This window comes from Bufo gargarizans, chromosome 5, assembly GCF_014858855.1.
Source record: "Bufo gargarizans isolate SCDJY-AF-19 chromosome 5, ASM1485885v1, whole genome shotgun sequence".
In the NCBI taxonomy this organism is placed as follows: Eukaryota; Metazoa; Chordata; class Amphibia; order Anura; family Bufonidae; genus Bufo; species Bufo gargarizans.
In genome coordinates this window covers 480,527,457-480,542,268 of record NC_058084.1, presented here as the reverse complement: position 1 = coordinate 480,542,268, position 14,812 = coordinate 480,527,457, and the positions used below count along the sequence as shown (strand labels likewise).

The 14,812-nt window shown below is 48.9% G+C and overlaps 1 protein-coding gene across 2 annotated transcripts in view; it reads left to right on the top strand.

Annotated features, from left to right (window-relative positions):
- The window catches only part of LOC122939023 (tumor necrosis factor receptor superfamily member 16-like), a 33,843-nt gene extending 21,894 nt beyond the window's left edge, over positions 1 to 11,949 (top strand). For both annotated transcript variants that reach the window (XM_044294941.1, XM_044294942.1), the window contains 3 exons: positions 9,287 to 9,458; positions 10,303 to 10,448; positions 10,840 to 11,949. In XM_044294941.1, coding sequence (XP_044150876.1) covers positions 9,287 to 9,458; positions 10,303 to 10,448; positions 10,840 to 11,141 — 620 coding nt within the window. In that variant the 3' untranslated portion in view covers positions 11,142 to 11,949. The remainder of the gene's footprint in view (positions 1 to 9,286; positions 9,459 to 10,302; positions 10,449 to 10,839) is intronic.
- The last annotated feature ends 2,863 nt before the right edge of the window (positions 11,950 to 14,812 follow it).

The following is a 14,812-nucleotide window of genomic DNA, read 5'->3' as shown; positions in this document are numbered from 1 at the left end:
GATTTAATGAAATGGCTGGAAGCCGTGAGCAGCAAGAAGATGACTCCTCTAGTGAGGAAGAAGTGTCGGACATGGGGGGGCAACCTGTGGAAACTGGTATCACCGCAGAGCAGGTGTGCCTGCCCCCCACTAGTTCTGATGAAGAAGGCGGGTACAGTGAGAACAGCGGAGTTGGGGGGCAGCTTATGGCTGAGATACGCCACCTGGAGTCCCCCCAAAAAATTCGTGAGGACATTTGCTTTGGAAATGAATTACCAGAAGATGAGCCTATAGGAAAGAAGAGAAAGGCAAAGACATTAAAGCCAGAGGTGAGGTATGTCTATGTGACCCACCCTGCGTGCCCGGGGCCAGCTGAAAAGCCAGCTCAGGGCACGAACCCCACCATCCTCCCTGGCCCGGTCTCTGCTGTGGGACCGGTGCGTAGGAGTGGGGAGACAGACGTGGCAAAGATGGTGCAGGACGCCGTCCCTGTTTGCGGTAACAGGGGCGGTGAGGAGAAGCAGGAGGGGCCAGACAGGAAGGCTCCCGGGGCGAGTGGCGAGGGGGGCATGGTTGGTGGTCGGGTGGCTCCGCCCACCTCTGCTGGGGCACTGGACAAGTGCCGGGTGGAGGAGCGGCGGGGCGATGTGGCTGCCACTGCCCCCCTTGCAGAGGTCGTTGCCGGGATCCCTGTCCTGGGGTCTGCGTCCTCTGCCCCGGTCTGCTTCGCCGCTCCCGTGCGCCCTGCAGTCCCCCCTGTCGGTTTTGGCGTGGCGGCGGGGGACGGGGGTACGGGGGGTGGTGGGGGTGGCTGTGGGTGGAGGGGGTACGGCCGCGGGTACAGCGGTGTCCCGATCCGGAGTTGCAATGGGAGGGTGCGAGGTGGCTGCCTCCGCCCCTCCCAAGTTGTGTGCCAAGGTCCTTGCCGGGGTTCCGGTCTCCTCTGCCCCGGTCTGCTCCGCTTCAGTCCCTTCCGCTGGTATTGTTGTGGCGGCGGGGAGTGGAGGCGCAGTGGGAGTGGTCAGGAGTGGAGGGGGTGGAGCTTCGGAAATCCACAAAGGGGCTCAGAGCAGTGTGTCTGTAGGCAGAGAGGGAGGGGGCGGTCCTGATGCGAGTGTGGTGCGCACCGCCCCTCCCTCCTGTGCTGTCCGTCAAGTGGATAAGGCTGGCGTGGCTGGGACCAGTGGTTCTACAGCCCGCCGGCCCGAAAAATCAGGAAAGACTTTTAAAAATGTGTCCAGCAAGGAAATGCTGGGCAAAACGAATAAACTGACCTCTGTCCCCTCTGGCCCAGCAGTGTGTGTGGGTGGAGGGGAGAGTGCGGTAGTGGCCACTGAAGAAGTGGTCACTTGTGTGAATACGGTTTTTGTTAGTGGTGTTGCCCCGGGCCCTGATGGAGGGGTGAATGTTGGAGGTCGGCCGGCCACTGTACAAGTGGCCGGTGCACCTCATGTGGCCCCTTCAGAGGGGTCTGGAGTGACACCTGCTGTAGATAGGTTTGGGGGGGGTGGGGGTGGGCCCGGTCCGGCTGCCCCTCCTGCGTCGGTTACGCCTGGCAGAAGTTATGCTGGTGTGGTCGCCGGCGCAGGGGGGGAGGGGCGGCCCCCATTGTCCTCCCCATTACCAATGTCTGGTGACGGTAACTTGCAGCGGCAACTTCTAGAGGCTCTTAGGAGAGGGGAGAATTCCATTACAGTAGGGGGGCAGCAGGTGGATCTGTCCTTCTGGATAGACAGGCATGGCCTGCGTGCCTTCCGAGAGCAAGGCGGGGGCGAGACCACCTGGTCCTCCCCCACAACCGGCCCTGGGTCAGCCAGACGGAATGTTGTCTGTCTAAAATGGAGAGGCAATGAAGCGTGCCCTACCAGGAAGAGGGTGGCGGAGCTTCTCTTTCAGATGGGCATCAGGGCATGTGACATCTTTGCCCTGATACATCCGTATGGCACCCGGGAGTTTGATGTCAGTTTTGCCCGGCCAGAGGGTCTTGAACTTTTCTGGTCTGGGTATGAACTGGCAAAAGACCAGCCGGACTGGCAGGGGTTTTTTGTGCAAGCGATGACCCGCCAGAATGAGGTCAAGAAAGTGACCGTTCTGACCCGTAATGAGTCACTTTCTTGTGTTGACATCTTGACCTGGTTGAGCAGGTACGGGGACGTCCAGGGTCTTCCTAGCAAGAACCTGGATGAGTTTGGCATCTGGTCGGGTGCCTGGACGTTTCAGATTAAGTTGAAACATTCAGGGGGGTCGGTTTCCCACATACCGTCATCTGCTTTCCTTGGTCGGGATAGGATCATGGTGTTCTACAGGGGGCAGCCTAAGCTGTGTTACAAGTGCGGCAGCCCTTCGCACTTCAGCGCCAGCTGCCGAGTGCAGAGGTGCGCGTTGTGCGGGGGTGAAGGCCATCTAGCTGCATCTTGTGGGCAGATTAGATGCAACCTGTGTGGTGAGCTAGGGCACCCGTTCAGTCGTTGCCCTCGCTCTGTCGCCAACGTGGCTCGTGCACGCGCAGAGGCGAGCCGGGAGGCCCCCACTGCCGAGGCGAGTGCTGGCGAAGGCGACAGGGCAGTGGGGTCGATGAAGAGAAAAGAAAGCCCGTCCCAGCAGAGACGGAGGGAGGGGCGTCAAATGGAGAGGGGGCAGGTGGAACCCCCTTCTGGGGTGATGCCTGTGCCCTCCCAAGAGAATGCCTCTCCTAGAGCTGAGACCCTGGGGGATATCGAGGTGAACAAGGAACTCACGAGACTAGACCGTTCCGAGGTGACTCTGTCCTCTTGCTACGAGAGTGCAACAGAGGAGAGTGAGACAGAGTCTAAAAGAACAAGAAGGAAACGTCTGACCAAAAAAAGATCTAGCCCGGCTAGAGTGCCTGTGGAAGGCAAAGCCAGCTCCCCCCTGGACCTCTCTAATCCTGACTCTCTTCCCCTGGATCTTTCCAACCGGTACCTCACCTTGGATGAGATCTCTTCTTCCGGGGAGGAGGTTGAAGGTGGGGAGCCGGAGGGGCAAGAGAAGGAGCCTCTGGAGGGGCCCGCGCCTCCCTCCGGTGAGGATGCAAGGTCCTCGGGAGGTGGGGCGGGTCCAGACGCTGGTAATGGGAATGACAAGGGTGGTTCGAGGGGGGAGGCGGTGGTGACTAATGAGATGGACACCACTGTCTCTCTCAAAAGAGATCGTGCCACCTTAGGGGGTAGCCCCAAGAGGGGTAAGAAAAAGAACAAGAAGGGGAAGGGAAGGAAGAAGGCCGTCTAACTTAATCACTCTGTATGGCGGCACTCACTCCGTTGACGCTGGCGACCATTAATGTCGCCAGTATTAAATCGGATGCGGCTAGGTTTGCAGCCTTTGATTTTCTCAGCCAGGTTGAAGCTGACATTTTATTTTTGCAAGAGACCAGGCTGCCAGATTTGGCGGCTGTGCATAAAGCAAAAAAGGAGTGGAGGCGTGGTCCATCATATTGGTCTCTTGCGGCTGAGCCGTATAGCGGAGTGGCGGTTCTTTTTACCGCACCAGTAGAAAGCCGACGAGTGATTGAGTTAGAAATGGGGAGGTGTTTGATTTTAGATGTCCTCATGAAGGGTCAAGAGCTTCGCCTGATAAACATCTATGGTCCCCAAACCAGGTGGGATCGGAAGCGTCTCTTTATGAGGATCAAACCTTTCCTTTTTACGAGTCGGCAGGTGGTCTTTGGCGGGGACTTTAATACAGTCACAAGGTCCCAAGACCGGGGAGGCGCCAGAAACCGGCTGGCTTATGATAGTGTATCCCTGAATAGCATAGCTAGCGAGGCTCGCCTGGTGGATGTCCACATTAGGCACACCCCAGGCCACGGTGGTTTCACTTATTATAGAGGTAGTCAGATTAGGTCTAGAATAGACAGGTTTTATTTAAAGGAGGAGACTACTTTTTCACCTTTAGAGGTGGTAGAGGTGGAATTCTCTGATCACTGTATGATTATGTTCTCTTTGAATGTTGCAGAATCCCCCCAAATGGGAAGAGGCTATTGGAAGCTAAATTCGGCCCTCCTGGAGGAAGCAGAGGTGAGACAATCCTTTAAGGACTTCCTTCAGAGTCAGGTAGAGTTGCTGGATCTTTGTGACACTAAGTCTGAGTGGTGGGAGATATTCAAAGATCGGGTGGCAAAATTCTTCCGCCAGCTCTCGAGCCTCAGGTCCCTGGACAGGTACCGCTTGTATCAGGGTCTGAGGAGGAAACTCGAACAACTGGTCTCGACTGGAGGTAGCCGAGAGGATATCTCCAGGGTGAAATCTTTGCTTAAGAGGTGCCAGTACGATAGGCACACATCTTTGGTTTTTGAGAGGGATTTCGGGAAGTACCGCTCGCCCGACCCTTACAGAAACTGTAAGATGTCAGTGAAAAGTAAGTTGGTGACGGGACTGGTCGATGGTACGGGATCTCTGGATAGGTCCAGATCAGGGATCTTGGAAATCGTCAAGTCCTTCTACTCGTGCCTCTTGAGGAAGAAGGATCTGAATCGGGACAGGATTTCGGCTTTCCTGGCTGAAACCATCCCTGAGTCAAGAGTAGACCTCTCTCTTGGCGTTTTGATAGAAGAAATCAGAGAAGAGGAAGTCAGCCTGGCGATCGAAGGGCTTGCCCTAAAGAAGTCGCCAGGCCCGGATGGCTTAACATCCGAGTTTTATAAGACCTTTAAGGACTCCTTGGTTCCCCTCTTGACTAAGGTATTCAATGAGTGCCTTTCCTCGGGTGCTCTGCCAAAGTCAATGAGGAGGTCAGCTCTGATCCTTATATCAAAGGGTAAAGATCCGAGCCGTATTGAGAATTGGCGTCCCATAGCGCTTCTCAATACGGACAGAAAGATCCTGGCCAAGATACTGTTTAAACGGTTGGTGCAGTTTGCGCCCCGGCTCCTTTCGGAGACCCAACATTGCTCAGTTCCAGGCCGAAGCACGTTTAGTGCTGTGCTCGGTGTCCGAGAGGCAGTGGAGCAGAGTAGGGCGGGTAACTGGAAGGGGTACATGCTGGCTTTAGATCAGGCAAAGGCTTTTGATCGGGTTGACCACGAGTACCTCTGGGCAGTCCTTCTGAAATATGGCCTGCCGGGGGGGTTTGTCGATTGGTTAAAGATCTTGTATGCAGGGGCAGAGAGTTTCCCTCTGGTGAACGGTTGGTCTGGCAGCCCTTTTGAGGTCGGGTCTGGAGTCCGCCAGGGTTGTCCATTGAGCCCGCTCTTATACGTGTTTGCGATTGATCCTTTTATTAGGAGGATTGATCGAGGACCGTTGGCGGGAGTCAGGATGAGTCTGGAGGAGCCGGAAGCCACTCTGAGGGTGGTGGCGTATGCCGATGACGTCACTGTTTTCGTGTCCTCGGGAGGGGAGGCGGAATACGTGATGTCGGAGGTAGAACGCTACTCGGAAGTTTCCGGGTCCGTGATTAACCGGGATAAGTGTGAGAGTCTCTGGCTGGGAGGGGGTGATCCATCTTTCGGTCTCCCGGACACCCTCCCAGAGCCCCAGTCGTCAGCCAAAGTCCTAGGCGTTCAATTCGGCCATGGGGATTATCCCACCCAAAATTGGGACAGCAGGCTCACGATCGCCGCTCAGAAGGTTGACCAGTGGAAGGGTTGGTCTTTGACCCTCAGGGAAAGGGTGAACCTGATCAAGACTTACCTTCTCCCTTTGCTTATCTATTTGGCCAGTGTATGTGTCTTGCCAGAACCTCTCTGGACTCGGGTTTACAGTCTGTTCTTTCAACTGTTGTGGGGGAATAGGCTGAACCTAGTCAAGAGAGAGGTGACATACCGTACGAGGAGATTAGGGGGGTTGGGTATGGTCAACCCAGTGGTGTTCCTCGTGAACACCTTTGTTAAGATCAACCTGGCAAACCTCTGGAAGGAGAGGGCTCCTCCGTGGGTAGTCTCTTGCAGGGGTTGGTTTTGGCCTTTCTTCCAGGAGTGGGAGACAGGAGGGCAAGTGAAGGATTTGCGTACACCTCACGGATATCTTCCGGCTTATGTCACCCCGATTCTGAAGGTGATCCGCCAGTGGGGTTTGGGAGTGAGGGAAATCAAGACCCAGTCAAGGAGATCCCTTGACGAGAGGGTCTTGTTGACCCACTTCCGAAAGCCCCTGGCCCTTAAGGATTGCCCAAGCCGGGATCTAGACAGGGGTTTACAGTTGTTAAATTCGGCAAGGATCCCCTTGAAGTTTTGGGACTTGGCTTGGCGCTGCTTTCACGGGAAGCTGTATGTAAGGGGCAACTTGAGGTATAGGAACTCTGATGAAAGGGGTTGTCCCCGGGAGGAGTGTGGCGACATACTGGAAAGTATGGAGCACTTCCTGCTTCAGTGTCCCTTTAATACAGAGGTATACAAACGGGTGGGCGCATCCATTGGCTGGCCTAGGCTAGCCAACCTCTCCTATGCGGAATGGGCTTATGGAGCATTCAAAGGTTTGGGAAGAAGGGACCCATGCACAGCTTTTGTAGTTAGCATAGTGGTCAGGTACTTCACATGGAACGCACGGTGTTTAGTTTCAACCCAGCAGAAAGTCCTCCCTGTGGAAGAAGTGTGTAGGAACATTCTAGGTGACCTGGCGAAGGTTCGCTCTCTTGAGTGCGAGAAGGTGGGTATGGATGGGGTCTCTTACCTCTGGAGAGGCTTCACCTTTGATGTGCCTTAGCCTCAGTAGCACTTTTCCTGGTGTTGGGCTGAGGCTTTCACATTAGGTTTTTGTTTTGTATTTAAGATGAGTTTTTGAAGAAAGGTTTGCAAATGACTGAACTTGGGCCTTCGGGTGGATTTTAATATTGGTTTGTATAGATAGATATGGTTGTTATAAGATGTATATATTGTATGATAGGGTAAGTGGGGTGTAGTTAGGTTGGGTGGGATAGGGTGGGGGGGGGGGGGGTTCATATTTATTTATTTATTTTTTCGTGTGGGGAGGCCTGCATCCAGCCCTGGACTATGCGGACATAGGAGGACATGAGGCGAGGGGCTGGGTGTGGGTGGTGGAGGAAGGGCTGGCCTCATGGAGGGACAAGAGGCGGAGGTTGGCCCTGGGTGAAGGTGATGGGATAGATAGATTGGTAGGGTTAGTATAGGTTTGTTTTTGTTTTTCTCATATATGTGTGTGTATACCCCAAGAAATACAAAAATACAAAAAAATATACAAAAAAAAAAATATAAAAGAAAAAAAAATAAAAAAATATATACAAAAAAATCTATATATATTTCAAAAAAAAAAGAAATATTTTTTTGTTGTTTGATATTTTTTTGTATGATTATTTATTGTGACAAGTTGTCTTTTTTTCTGTTAGAAACAATTTGTATAAATTTGTATATAGTCGGGGTTCAGCCGGATCGGATGTTTACGTTAGGCTAGGTTTCATTTTCTCTTTTCAGTAGGTATGAATGAGATAGTATGCATGGAGCTGGGCCAGTAGGGTAAGTGTATATACTTGTTTTATATATTGTTTTATATATTGTTTGGAAATTTTATGGCAAATTTTTTGTATTTTTGTATAAAATTAAAAAGAGTTCCTCAGTATCTGCTCTTATTCTGTATATATGGACACTGCACAGTACCACTTCTCCTGTCCTGTATACTGGGTGTAATCCTCAGTATCTGCTCTTATTCTGTATATATATATACACTGCACAGTACCACTTCTCCTGTCCTGTATACCGGGTGTAATCCTCAGTGTCTGCTCTTATTCTGTATATATACACTGCACAGTACCACTTCTCCTGTCCTGTATACCGGGTGTAATCCTTAGTATCTGCTCTTATTCTGTATATATATACACTGCACAGTACCACTTCTCCTGTCCTGTATACCGGGTGTAATCCTCAATATCTGCTCTTATTCTGTATATATACACTGCACAGTACCACTTCTCCTGTCTTGTATATAAGGACACTGCACAGTACCACTTCTCCTGTCCTGTATACCGGGTGTAATCCTCAATATCTGCTCTTATTCTGTATATATACACTGCACAGTACCACTTCTCCTGTCTTGTATATAAGGACACTGCACAGTACCACTTCTCCTGTCCTGTATACTAGGTGTAATCCTCAGTATCTGCTCTTATTCTGTATATACAGACCCTGCACAGTACCACTTCTCCTGTCCTGTATACTGGGTGTAATCCTCAGTATCTGCTCTTATTCTGTATATATGGACACTGCACAGTACCACTTCTCCTGTCCTGTATACTGGGTGTAATCCTCAGTATCTGCTCTTATTCTGTATATATATACACTGCACAGTACCACTTCTCCTGTCCTGTATACTGGGTGTAATCCTCAGTATCTGCTCTTATTCTGTATATACACTGCACAGTACCACTTCTCCTGTCCTGTATACTGGGTGTAATCCTCAGTATCTGCTCTTATTCTGTATATATATACACTGCACAGTACCACTTCTCCTGTCCTGTATACTGGGTGTAATCCTCAGTATCTGCTCTTATTCTGTATATATATATACACTGCACAGTACCACTTCTCCTGTCCTGTATACCGGGTGTAATCCTCAGTATCTGCTCTTATTCTGTATATATGGACACTGCACAGTACCACTTCTCCTGTCCTGTATACTGGGTGTAATCCTCAGTATCTGCTCTTATTCTGTATATATACACTGCACAGTACCACTCCTCCTGTCCTGTATACTGGGTGTAATCCTCAGTATCTGCTCTTATTCTGTATATATACACACTGCACAGTACCACTTCTCCTGTCCTGTATACTGGGTGTAATCCTCAGTATCTGCTCTTATTCTGTGTATATATATACACTGCACAGTACCACTTCTCCTGTCCTGTATACTGGGTGTAATCCTCAGTATCTGCTCTTATTCTGTATATATACACTGCACAGTACCACTTCTCCTGTCCTGTATACTGGGTGTAATCCTCAGTATCTGCTCTTATTCTGTATATATATACACTGCACAGTACCACTTCTCCTGTCCTGTATACCGGGTGTAATCCTCAGTATCTGCTCTTATTCTGTATATAGAGACACTGCACAGTACCACTTCTCCTGTCCTGTATACCGGGTGTAATCCTCAGTATCTGCTCTTATTCTGTATATATATACACTGCACAGTACCACTTCTCCTGTCCTGTATACCGGGTGTAATCCTCAGTATCTGCTCTTATTCTGTATATAGAGGCACTGCACAGTACCACTTCTCCTGTCCTGTATACCGGGTGTAATCCTCAGTATCTGCTCTTATTCTGTATATATATACACTGCACAGTACCACTTCTCTACTATTGTAGTGTTTCTGTAACGCACCATTTCTCTCTACAGATAAAGATCTATCGCACACAGATGGCAATGGACACACAGAGGAGAACACGACGATGTCCGGCTCCCCTCAGTTCATCTCTCCAGAGGACCATAGTAAAAACATTATCCCTGTCTACTGTTCCATCTTGGCTGCGGTGGTTGTTGGGCTCATAGGATATGTTGCCTTTAAGTGGTGAGTTCCTCTGATGTCATCATGTGATTTTATCGAACCATTGGATGTAGGTTACCAGATATTGCTCTATTGTCTTGAGAAACTTCAAAGTTTTTCCTGGAACTTTCCATCTTCGGTGTAAACCGTCTTCCCTCTAGGAGATCTGTGAGAAGGTTTTCTGAGGGCGGGGGCTGGTTATCCCACGTTCTCCTCTCGGTAGGGAGGACATTCCACGCATAGGATGAGGCTTTTGTCCCCTCTGTGGCTGTTCCAACCGATTTCCAGTCTATGAATAGGATTAGCCTCCCGCTCGGTGGATTAGATCCGTGTCTTTCACAATTCTCATCTCTTGCTGTTCTGTAGCTACTTTTCCTTTTTGCTTAGTTGCTTCCAGAAGCAAAATCTTTGCGGCTTCTCTGAGCAACAGTCACTTATCTCCATGACGCATCACATTGTTTCCATTTTTCTATTTCTGAGGCCTCATAACTTAGAGAAGAGATTGGAAACTTCACCAGAAGTATCAATTTTATCAAAATTTGGTTGGAAATGATTTTTTCAAGCTCGGTGCCTGTCGGACATCTATCACGTGGTGGGCTTAACTTCTTCTGGTCACTTGTCGACTGTTTTTGGAGTAGTTGAATGATCATGAAGAGGTTTTCTGGGAATCTGTGGTCAGAACGTTTTGTTGATTCTATAGACATGTATGCAAGGAGCAGCCAAGATGTCTGTAGTCTTGCTGGTGGCTTGGGTAATCACCTGAAGGTCTTGTCTTCCATGTTGAGTCCACTAGGAGGATATCAGTTCTCTAAAGACTATCACCAGATTATCAGTCTTATGGATAAATGGCTGTTTTGTTGTGTTTTAGCTGGGTCTCTTGCAAGCAGAAGAAACTCCTGGCCAAGCAAAGGGCAGGAGAACTAGCAGCATCCGGTGAGGGCGAGAAGCTTCATAGCGACAGTGGAGTTTTCCTAGACACGCACAGCCTACAGGAACAGAACCAACTGAACAAAGGTATGGTGGATCGTCTGATGCTGGTGCTCCAACAGGATGTCCATGACCAAGGGTATAGCTATATGGGTTCAGGGGAAGAACCACATTAGAAGACACCAGTAAATGGTGGGATGGGGGCCCTGTTGCAGGTTTTGCATTGCAGAGGAAAAACATAAAGTTTGCTGTTTTTGCCAATCTCATCAGAGTCAACTCTTGGTCTTTTAGACCCCCAGGCTCGAATACATGATGGGTTTATGTCCACTTGATGGGAAAGAGCAGGACTGTCAGACAATCATTGAGTAGAAGCATCCACCGTTTATGTGTAACTCATGACCATTATCATCCTGTAGAACCAGAGATGTTTGTGACATTTGTCCTTCTAAAAGTGACCTTGACTCTTTTCTCCCAACAGCCAAATTGGAGCCAAAGCTTTACATCAACCTCCCGCCGCACAAACAAGAAGAAGTGGAGCGTCTCTTGACCGACACCAGCCGCGGGAAGGACTGGCAACGACTGGCTAGCTTGCTGGGTTATGAAGAAGACACGATAGATACTTTCGGTAGAGGAGAAGATCCAGTTCATACTCTTCTTACTGACTGGTCATCCAAGGACAGCTCCACGCTGGAAGTGTTGTGTGCAGCCTTGGTCAACATGGAGCGGGCTGACGTGGTGGAGAGCCTGAACAGCACAGCTGATGCCAGCTCTGTGGTGTAACCCCCATCGTTCTTGTCCAGAGAGGACTGGAGATTTGATACCAAACATATTAGGTGGACATTTTTAAACAAATATGGTGAATTTTTCACACAAAAAAAAAAAAAAAAAGACTGGTGCTGACAAATGTTAGACTGATGTTCTGGAGGAAGCCTGGTTCAGTTGGAGTCTTCTCCTTATGAATAATGGAATGCTGCCACCTTCTTCTTCATCTACTTACCTTCTTACGGTGCGGTCATGTGACAGAGGACGACCTACTGGGCTGGATCCTTGATTCAGGACCACTAAGAAACTTTTTGGGGGGAACATGGATGGATTAAACATAACCATCTTTGGGAGTTTTTGCATGATGTCTGGTTCATGTCATGATGGTGCCTTCTTCGTCTAAACCTCGTCCTCCACAACCTATGATGTCAGAATTGACCGTCCTCCTGTTCTGTACTCACGTTAGTGGCCACATTCAGGGTCGTTGTGGTTTCTTTTGTTGCTTTTTATCATTTTTTTTATATTTTTGCTATGGAGGAAATTTAAATTCTTGTGCATTTTTATTTTATTTTACATTATACCTGGAAGTTAAAGCCATAGCTCAGAATGGACGCCGCGGGCGATGATTTGGTTTCTTTTCACTTCACCACAGAACATGGAAGAGGATGGAATGTAATTTTTTGTGTTAATATTTTATTTTAAACAGTTTCTTGAAATTTTTGTAAATGAAATCTTTTTCATACGATTTTGGGGCGCCTCTGAGAGGTCCTCTCCGCTGTTTCATGTAATATCTCCCCGATATTAAATGTTATTTTTATTTCAGAAAGTAGAGCATGTTTCGTTGTGTTTTGGGGGGGGGGGGGGGGGTATTCATTCCTACAGTGGCCAATTTCTTCTTCAGATGTACCCGCAGCGGCCATGTTGGTGGTCAGTGTCGCCCTATCCTAGCTCTCCCTGGCACAGTGACTGAATCTGATACTTTTTGACCCACATGTATCATTTGTAACAATGTATCAGTGACCGAGCGTTGTCCTAACTAAGAAGTAACAAGCTTTGACTGTTAAACACAATGGGGGTCAGACGTAAAAGAGGAGTAGGGGCGATCAGTCAGGGGCTGGAGTAGATATTATCATGAATTGGGCAAGTCATCCAGCGGCACAGGGGTAAAACAAGGACCAGTGAAAAAAGACGGTCTCTGTAAATGACTCCCATTAACTTTCAAGATTTTGATTTAAAAAAGGAATGCTTCCATTCACTGAGAGCAAACTGAGATCTTGAAAATAAGCCATCAGTGAAAATTGCTTTAGAGGGATATTCCCATTTGCAGCCATAACGGCCTGTGTCCCCCCTCTAGGACACCCCCTTCCCCCCCACCTCTGCTTTCTGATACAGTGGTCGCCCCAGGCCACATGTTGCACAGGCGTTTTGGCCGCACACCCATGCATTTAATAGTGGGACCCTTGTGCCCAGATGGCGCTTCTGACCCAACGTGATACGTGCTGCATTTTTCACACTTCAATGGGCACTTGGGAAGAGATGTGGATAGGAGTCTTGTCCTCGCCAGGGTCATGCCCATCCGACTCATCTGCAGGGACTCCATATGATACAGAGGATTAGCGGCGCCGCGCTGACATTGAGCGCTCGCTTCTCTCCATGTCCTGCCGCTTAATCCTGCACTAATTAGTTTAATCAACAAATCTGTGTTTGGAAACAGAAATGGATCCTCGTCTCACAGATGCAGCGAACATTCCTGCGATGGGTGGAGGGAAGAGATGAGCGGCGGGATCAGCGGCATCTGTGCCTGAGGAAGAAACCAGACGAATGTCAGCGGGAGAAATAAGAGCTAAAAGCTACACCCTGCATAAATAATACTGACAGCACTACCACAGGGTAGACATAATACTACCATATAGTGTACAAGTAACAGCACTACACGTAGCCCCCATAATACTGCCATACAGTGCACAAGTAACAGCGCTATACAGAGCACACATAACACCACCATACAGTGCACAAGTAACAGCGCTATACAGAGCACACATAACACCACCATACAGTGCACAAGTAACAGCGCTATACAGAGCACACATAACACTACCATACAGTGCACAAGTAACAGCGCTATACAGAGCACACATAACACCACCATACAGTGCACAAGTAACAGCGCTATACAGAGCACACATAACACTACCATACAGTGCACAAGTAACAGCGCTATACAGAGCACACATAACACCACCATACAGTGCACAAGTAACAGCGCTATACAGAGCACACATAACACCACCATACAGTGCACAAATAACAGCGCTATACAGAGCACACATAACACCACCATACAGTGCACAAGTAACAGCGCTATACAGAGCACACATAACACCACCATACAGTGCACAAGTAACAGCGCTATACAGAGCACACATAACACCACCATACAGTGCACAAGAAACAGCGCTATACAGAGCACACATAACACCACCATACAGTGCACAAGAAACAGCGCTATACAGAGCACACATAACACCACCATACAGTGCACAAGTAACAGCGCTATACAGAGCGCACATAACACCACCATACAGTGCACAAGTAACAGCGCTATACAGAGCACACATAACACCACCATACAGTGCACAAGTAACAGCGCTATACAGAGCACACATAACACCACCATACAGAGCACACATAACACCACCATACAGTGCACAAGTAACAGCGCTATACAGAGCACACATAACACCACCATACAGTGCACAAGTAACAGCGCTATACAGAGCACACATAACACCACCATACAGAGCACACATAACACCACCATACAGTACACAAATAACAGCGCCATACAGAGCACACATAACACCACCATACAGTACACAAATAACAGCGCTATACAGAGCACACATAACACCACCATACAGTGCACAAGTAACAGCGCTATACAGAGCACACATAACACTACCATACAGTGCACAAGTAACAGCGCTATACAGAGCACACATAACACCACCATACAGTGCACAAGTAACAGCGCTATACAGAGCACACATAACACCACCATACAGTGCACAAGTAACAGCGCTATACAGAGCCCATAACACCACCATACAGTACACAAATAACAGCGCTATACAGAGCACACATAACACCACCATACAGTGCACAAGTAACAGTGCTATACAGAGCACACATAACACCACCATACAGTGCACAAGTAACAGCGCTATACAGAGCACACATAACACCACCATACAGTGCACAAGTAACAGCGCTATACAGAGCACACATAACACCACCATACAGTGCACAAGTAACAGCGCTATACAGAGCACACATAACACCACCATACAGTGCACAAGTAACAGCGCTATACAGAGCGCACATAACACTACCATACAGTGCACAAATAACAGCGCCATACAGAGCACACATAACACCACCATACAGTGCACAAGTAACAGCGCTATACAGAGCACACATAACACCACCATACAGTGCACAAGTAACAGCGCTATACAGAGCACACATAACACCACCATACAGTGCACAAGTAACAGCGCTATACAGAGCACACATAACACCACCATACAGTGCACAAGTAACAGCGCTATACAGAGCACACATAACACCACCATACAGTGCACAAGTAACAGCGCTATACAGAGCACACATAACACCACCATACAGTG